The 8,892-nt window shown below is 40.6% G+C and overlaps 1 protein-coding gene across 1 annotated transcript in view; it reads left to right on the top strand.

Moving 5' to 3' along the window:
• Window positions 1–590: 590 nt before the first annotated feature.
• The window catches only part of gna13b (guanine nucleotide binding protein (G protein), alpha 13b), a 30,731-nt gene continuing 22,429 nt past the window's right edge, over window positions 591–8,892 (top strand). The window contains exon 1 of the mRNA XM_080009865.1: window positions 591–882. Coding sequence (XP_079865991.1) covers window positions 600–882 — 283 coding nt within the window. The 5' untranslated portion in view covers window positions 591–599. The remainder of the gene's footprint in view (window positions 883–8,892) is intronic.

Below are 8,892 nucleotides of genomic sequence, written 5' to 3'. Positions count from 1 at the left end.
TGTGGTATACCCACCACTGTTGTTGGCTTTTGTTTCAATGAATTGTTTGAGACGAGGAAATTACCATTGCATGCTTCTAATTAAATGCCCTACTTTCATGATATAATATCACTGTAGCGTGAACTTTTTACATTTTCCATAAATTTCACCAGAAAGTCAAATATCCCTAACTTTTTGTGAGTAGTATGTATATCTATATATATATATATATATATATGCATATAAGTAGCTGCATATAAGTATCAAGGCGTGCAAGGCATTTTGATGAGGGGGAAACAAAATGCTACCAATAGTGCAACCCATCCATTTAATCGAGCGAGGTTTTTTTTTTTAATCGATTTTATCCCCCTCCCCTCCCCTCCCCTCCCCTCCCCTCCTCCCCTCCCCTCCCCTCCTCTCCTCCCCTCCCCTCCCCTCCCCTCCTCTCCTCTCCTCTCCTCCCCCCTCCCCTCTCCTCTCCTCTCCTCCTCCCCCCTCCCCTCCTCTCCTCTCCCCTCCCCTCCCCTCCCCTCCCCTCCTCTCCTCGCAGCCCCGCCCGCAGGGGACGACCGAGCACAAGCCGCCTCCCGCGGCCTGGTATCGCTGAAGTTGTTTCAAAGATGGCGGACTTCCTGCCGTCCCGGTCCTTTCTGTCGGTGTGCTTCCCGAACTGCCTCCTCACGAGCGGCGAGGCAGAGCAGCTGCGGAAATCCAAAGAGATAGACAAGTGTCTCAGTCGAGACAAAACGTACGTGAAGCGCCTGGTGAAGATCCTGCTCCTCGGAGCCGGAGAGAGCGGCAAGTCTACCTTCCTCAAGCAGATGCGAATCATCCACGGACAGGATTTCGACCAGAGGGCCAAGGAAGAATTCAGAGCGACGATATTTAGTAACGTAATTAAAGGTGAGCCCAGTGTTACGTTCGGTCCGGTAGGTTTCCTTCCAAGACCCGTTTGGACACTTCAGTTGGTTGCAAATTAGAAGCTAGGCTTCGGGAAGTTGCTAGCTATGCTAACGACTGTGCGTGTAGCATATGCGAGGGGCACTTTCCCTCTTCGACCACGGCAAGGCGGCGGGGCACCAGCGCACCCCGCTAGCTTAGCACTAGCAGCACGCTAGCTTAGCTAACTTGCTAACTACCGAGAAACGCCCATGTTATTTGTGTTCGTCTACCCCGAGGACTTGTAGTTAGGAAGGTAGGACCGCAGATTGTATTTTATAATGAAATATAAAGTCGCAGAGTGAAACGATTACTTTGTTTGCGGTTCATTATGGGATTTAGATATCGGCATTGGACACGTTTTAAAAAATTATGTCTGATTCGCTCCGGTTTTCAGCGGCAATGAGTTAGAACTTTATGACGAGTATTTTCGAACGTTAAAATAGTTGGATAGTGACTCAAGAGTTCCGGAATCGGCTGTTAATTTGCCACCTTAATGTGACCTAGTTATGAATGCAATCGTCCAAACTTGACTTGAGATCAACAGCGTTCCAAGTGAGTGTAATGAAATCGTAGCACCTGACAGGCCAGCAGTGCTCACTGTAGGATCCGAGCCACCTTTTATGTAATTTAATACCTGGTGATTCAGGTAGACATTGTAAACAGTGAGATCGTTTTTTTAAAGTGCATAGATTAATGGATGGAAATTGGGTAGCACAGAAAATGCGTAAGTACATTTTTTGTTTTTGATCTGTCTAAAGTTAAGTATTAAAGTGCCTCTATTTTTTTAGGGCAACCTGGTGAGTCCATTAACGATTACTCTTGATCGCAAACAAACATCTCAATTACAGTGCCTGTGACAAAGAAAAAAAAAAAATTCATCACCTACTTGTATACCATTTATTTCCATTGTTGTATTATTGTATTGTATTATTATACCAATTCTCTGAATTTTTAAATTGAAAACTATTTGAAACAGAAGAACGGCAGAAGCTATGAAAACAGTTGACATCTTGTTTGAACCGGTATGTCACAAACACGTCGTGGTTTACGTTTCATCCGAATCGATACCTATACGGAGCAAAAATGAGCGAAAACCAACCAGATTTGATCGATATCATATACGCGGTCCAGTGCATTTCACTCCAAAATATGTCTAACCCATCTAAAACTATGTGAAACACAACAATTACAGAAGCTACGAACATAGTTAAGGTGTCATTTAAACCAGTATGTCACAAGGATCCTGTGGTTTAAGTTTCATCCAAATCTAGCCACATACTGAGCAGAAATTAGTGAAAAACCGAACAACTTTGACCGCAAATATTCAGCTGGTCCTGCTTGACTGACACATCACTATTCATAAACAAAATGAATGAAATTACATTGAGAGTAAGGCGCTTTATGATGTCATAATACTATTAACTATAAATGTACAAATTCGATTCAGACTGTCCATTGGAAGTGTAGTGGTTCGACATACCAACTATGGGGTTACGTATATATTTATGTGCTTTTTGACCTGGTAAATGTCTGGATCAGCGTTAAAGGTCCAGGTGTCAAACATAAGCCATGATTATGGTAGTTACTCACAGAAATACCATAATGTTTTTCGTATTTCATGGAAACGTAACTTTTTGAAAGTGCAATCCAATAAAAAAGGTTACCACTAAAATTACGTAAGTTTGTCTACCTTCGTGAACCTCCGTAAATACGTCACTTCAAACATGTGACCTGAACAGCCAATCGTACAGAGCAGAGAAACAACCATGTGAAACAAACAGCCAATCTTACAGAAGGAGTGCTGGTGCGTCCTCAGCTAGGTAGCACGTAGTGGGAATGACAGTCTTCCTAAAAAGCCAATTTCAGCTGGAACTCCCAATCTGAGCCAGACGCGACCCCATCCCCACGAAAGGAGAGTAATTGAAGAAAGAAAGGCACAGTATGAGAGAGTTCCTCGGTCCGCTGCAAACGTCCTTGCATTTATTCACAGAGTGCAGTTTTGGGAACCTCGGAAACGTCTTATACGTACCTAACATGACTAAACTGGACCCCCGTGTATTGCTGCCTGCAGCTATTGATTGTTGGTATTATATGTAAGGTTTAGGGATGTTAACATTTAATCGGCTATCGATTCATTGCTAATAAGAATTTAATCGATTTAAGATTTCGTCTTATCGATAAGAACTCAGCATTCTGTGATCTTGTAATTGTATCAACGTTAGTCTTTGTGGGGTGCAGGGAGCTAAGAGGGGGAGGGGGAGCACGGTATTGTGCACTGCGTACAATACCGTGGCGTATGCAGGGGTCTCAGCATCAAGCTTGTCATCGCACATCACCGTGCTTAGTCTCGTTCCTGCAGTCAGTCAGTGTTCACTACACTAGTGTTCACAATTTCCATGCCTCTTACTGTGAAATAACGCGGGTCCTCGCTGATCAACCAATTTGCTTAACCACCTGGCCGTAGGAACGGAACTCAGTCATTAAGTCGGGAGTACCTGTATAACAATTTTATTAACGTTAAGTAATTTTATTAGCGTCTCATTGTCCATATCTGCAACAGACTTTATCTGATTTGTAACATCCAGTTTATTCCATTGTAATCGAAAAAAAATGTAATCTAAAGCAATTTGTTTGAACTGTATGTTAAGTAGGCTTCGCATTTTACCTACATATACAGATACACAGGTGTAAGTTTTCAAAGTGAATATTTGAAAGGAAAAAACCCCGAAAAAGATCATGAACTGGATCTTGACCTTTGGATCGTACAACAACGTCGCTGCCGCCATATTGGAAGGGTCGTGGAGTAGGAAAACTTTTTTTCAAAACTTTTTTTCTACTCCACGTATAAATCCTTGAATACAGAAACGAATCATTGAAATTGGTTGATACATGTAAATGTTAAACCTTCAATCGGGCTAACTCTTTTCATTTGGCTGAACATCGTAATGCACCCACGGTGGTGCTGTTTGCCTTTGTAAATCCATGTTGCTAGTACGCTACAAATAATAATGTGTTTGGCAACAGAGTTCAACTCCATTCGAACCAATGTTTCATCTGGCGCTATATTTATCGTCACAGTACAATTTGACAGAACTTGGACAATATTGTTCAAATTACATTGCACTCGCTTGACGTGTTTTTCTGTTCATATAGAGTTTATGGCATGGGCCTTTATAGGTGATCGATAGGTGTCTTCAAATAAATAATGTCAAACAGTAGATATCCGATGAGCTGTTTGATTCGATGATTGTATGTGGCAGCAATTACTACAAACTAAAATTACAGAACTGAAGCAGGACTTTGTCCAGCAACGTTCTCCAAACCTCTGGAGTGTACAACATGGAGAATTCCCGCTATAAATTAAGAGATCTTTATCGCCTCTGAGAGGTTGGCTTAAAATTCCCATAGCATTTGGATGTTAACACATAAATTGTGAATTGAACGATTGCTCCAATAATTGTAAAAATCGCAAAAGCTTTATCATAACTGAAAATTGCACTCTGTATCAGAAAGTACACAGAAGTGAGTACTCTGAACTTCGTACATTTTCTTAAGAAATAGTTCTTGCGTGTCCTTAGATAGTGTCCTTTTTATAAAGTATGAGCGTCCTATCATTTTGATATCTGAGACCTCACTTGTGATCTTTATTCTGTATTGACAATCAATGGCAGTGAAAAATTTCTTAAAAGCAACTATGGATCTTTTATCTTCTACCCCTTGGTTCTCTGTCAAACGGCGTACAGAGTTCCGCTTTCCTTTTTTCATTCATTAAATCGTCGTGCATAGAGTAGGTGGATCTTTTTCTTGAAGCGCCTTCTTTGATATTAGTTTGTTAGTGTTGAGTGTTTGGTGTTACTGTAATGTCCCTAGGAAACAGTGCCAATTTGGTACTTGAAGCAGGCATTCCAATCTTGCCGTGTGTTTTCAAAGCAATAAAATAAGTAATAATAAACAGCATCCCCTGAATGGAAACCGGGGTAGGGCCTGATGTTTACTTTTTTCCCAAGGAGCACATGTGCTCCTAAGTTGTAAAGTTTAGGAGTGCTGGCCTTGGGCAGAATGACAATTAAATAGCCAATCGACTCCATTGATCACCAATTGACATTAATGGCAGACGATGATTTTTATTATATCTTTTTATCCGGCAGGAAAACTCTGAGCTTTGCAACCGTGTACCGTGTAAGTGCCGTTCGCTGTGTTCTGAAACTGATCGCGGGGGCTGAGAGGGCGGAGGGAGAGAACTACTCTCGCCCTCTCCGCACAGTGCTGTTTTGGGACCCATTTACACATTGTTCCTGGTAAAATTACTGGGATAACCTTTCACACACCGCTAGTGAGTTTCACTTTTCACACATGCAGCTATATTCCGGAACATTTCCGTCTTGCGCCTTTTCACATGCCATGATGATGCCGGAATAGATGGGGCAAGGGACAGTCCAGCAGAAGTCACTACTTCCTGGTCCGCACCCCACGCGCACAAAGAAGTATGTGGACATAGCTCACAAATAAAAATAAATATGCCTGTGAAATAAATCCTGAAATAAATAAACAAAGCAATAAATATGTGTGTGTATATATAAATGAGTATATATACACCTGACATACTGGGCGGAGGAGGTGGTGTGTGCTGTTCGGTGTGGGGGGGATCTTTCATTGAGATTCATGGGACCTTTCATTGCGCCGCAGGGTTTCGTGAGACCCTCCTGTCTGTTTACACGCCAGCGTCCGCATTGGAAAAGAGGCATCGGAAAATTGAAGTACAGTTTTTTAAATTTCTCCTCCAGACAGCCGCAGTGGACCCGCTGATTCCCGGTGCTGTCCCTGTTTTTACTTAAGATCTATTTATTTTTGATTGTTTCCTACTTTTGTCAAATTACATTTTTAAACACCACTGAGTTAACCACCACTTTCTGTTGCCATGGGACTTAATTTAGTAAAATCTTGGATGTTTTTGTGTAATTACTTCTAAATAATAAATCCTGCAACTTCTGTAACAGGGAGACCGCATTTGCTGCATTACATTACATTCTGGGCGCACGCATAGAAGTCTACATTTTTGGAGAAACTCACAAAAGCTCAAATTCAAAATAATTGATACTTGATTTGCCTAATTCATAGATTGGAGCCTGCATGTCCCAGAGGAAGTTGTGGCTATTCAGAAGGTTAATGGCATAGAGTTGATTAGATCCGCCCCCAGGAAACTGAATTTAATTTCAGTAGGTAACTAGTGTCATGTTCCATTTCTCACGTTTATAACAAATCAAATTTCATGAAAATCTGTTCGGAATTTAGCGAGTTACAGTCAATTTTGTAGAGAAGTCTAAATCTCTTAACATCCGTTGTATAGCTGATCTTGACCGTCCCAATTTGGCAGACGCATAGCAACGACGCATAGCAACGACATACAGCAGCGGCCAATGATTGCTGCTACTAATTACCACGTGACTTACTTACTTACTCTTAAGGGTAGGTCCCTCTATGTTGCTGCTACTTTACGGCATGTTATGAATGAGCTCTGGATACAATGCAGCGGCTTGAAACGCATTTCACCATTGTGTTTCAGGGGGATATTCATCAGCCGATGAATATCAGATTGGTACATCCCTCGTTATCAACTCTTTTGGAGGGGGATGGCTGGTTGGGCTGAATTTTGTAATGCGGTCTGCCTTGTGCATGGGTCACACCACTGGCAGCGAGGCTTCTGTGCAAATGAAATTTGTGGGCATGTCTGCTAAAAATCAACTGGCTGTTGTGGGCACGCCAAACATTTCAAACCCCTCTCCCTTTCCATATTTAACATACAGGTACTCCTCACTTAATGCCCAAGTTCTGTTCCTAGGACCAGGTCGTTAAGCGAATTGGTCGATAAGCAAGGACCCGTTATTTCACGGTGATGGGGTGGCGATGGCTAGTGTAGTGAATACTGACAGACTGCGGGAACGAGACTGAGAACGGTGATGAGATGTTTACAGTGTATATAGTGTATATACGGTGTATATAGTGTGTGTGTATATAGTGTATAAAGGGTGATGTGCGCTGAGACGTTGAGCACGCAGTGCGCACGCCGCGCTATTGTACTCAGTGTACAATACAGACTGGTCAGAGAGCTGGTCGTTAGTATGAATGGTCGTTAAACAGGTAGTTTGTTAAGTGTGGAGTACCAGTACATTATATAAATACATGGTGCCGTGTATACTTTTTTTTATTCAAATGGTGGAGCTGTTGTCTTCGCAAAGTAAATTACCTCTTGAAAAAAATACGTAAATAATCTTTCCATCCTTCCTTAAAATAAAGAATTGTCCTTATCAGAGTCTCCGTTAAAAGAGATGGGTGCCAGTCAATGACTCCTGGAGGATTTCAGTGTCCCAGACTAATGGGAGAGATTCTTGTTAAGACAAGTCTCACCAGTTAATGCCATTAAAAAAAAAAAAAAAAAAAGTAGAATAAATATTACAGCTATTACTATTAGAAATCTAATATTTTCCATTCCTGAACAATAAGTAACAAGTGCCGCTGCTTTAAATAACATTTCTCTCCTATAAAATTTCAATCAAATCAAAAAATATACACAGATAAATTTGTTGGTACCCCTACAGCTCATTGTAAATGAGTGATGCTTCATTCCTCCTGAAAAGTGATGAAATTAAAAGCAATTTTCTGATGTAAACCTGCATGCCTTTGGTATGTCAGAGTAAAGCGAAGAAACTGTGAAAAGATAAATTATTGCTAAAGAGATCAATTATATTCTAAAATGTTGGTAGCCTTCGACGAAAAAAAATAACCCACAATTTTCTCTGAAATAACTTAACTCACAAAAATAATTGGCGTCTGTCATTGTTTATTCCATATTTAATAGAAATCAGACTTTGCTTTTGATTTAACAGAATATTTTACATAATTAAACAAATGAAAATGGCAGCGACAAAAATAATAGGACCCATAACATAATATTTTGTTGCACAACCTTTAGAGGCAATCCGTTTTTTCACAGTTGTCATATAGTAAAGCACAGTTTCTTTGCTTTACTATATGACATACCAAGGGCATGCAGGTATACATGAGAAAATTGCTTTTAATTTAATCGCTATTCAGGAGGAATGAAGCATTGTTTCAATGATCTGTAAGGGTACCAACAAATTTGTCGACATCTGTGTGTATATATGGCAAGTAGCTCTAAATAAATAAGTTTGTGGTATTGCTTGTCTTCGTTGGGACATCTCATGAACATATTTTCCACAATGGATATTAACTGTCTGCTTTGGGTCAAACTTAAATATCCAAAAAAACACAACTATGGATGTGTGTATCCCAACGATAAATCATCTTTCTGCTTTTTCGAATTTTGAAAGCTGTGCTCTGTTGCTGCTCCGAGTGTGTTTACAAGCGCAACCTGTCCACGAGGGAGGGGCAGTGCTTATTTCTATATCGACAAATGTGATTGGTTAGAGATAAAGGTTACCTTTAGATCATCTTAGCTGATTGGCTTTTGTTGCAACTTGCTGAACGTGGAAATGTACAGATTGCGTATTTTATTTATTAATTTGGAAGAGCCAAAGTACGCACCCACTGGCTGATCATTTTATAGCAAGAACAATTCACTTTGATCTTCAAGTTCTATTTATTACATGCATTAAGGTTAAATCCATCAACACAGTTACTTGCTCTTGTCAAACACACACACACACACACACACACACACACACACACACACACACACACACACACAGCAATTCAACTAGTAGTTCACAAATATGATCCTCTTTAAATTAAGAAGAAAATGAAGCACTACCACTTCCTGTTTCTAGTCTCTTATATTAGTGCGGATGAAGCCAAAACAGCTGAAGCAACGCAAGGTGTAGACCTTTTTTTTTTTTTTTTGCGATATAACATAAAAAGATTGCCATTTTCAAAAGGGAGGTTTAAATGTTTTTAAAAAAGGCTTAGATGTTGGCCCCCATTGTATTTGAGCAC

Source organism: Zeus faber, assembly GCF_960531495.2.
Source record: "Zeus faber genome assembly, chromosome: 11".
Classification (NCBI taxonomy): domain Eukaryota; kingdom Metazoa; phylum Chordata; class Actinopteri; order Zeiformes; family Zeidae; genus Zeus; species Zeus faber.
This window is presented reverse-complemented; position numbering and strand designations above follow the sequence as displayed.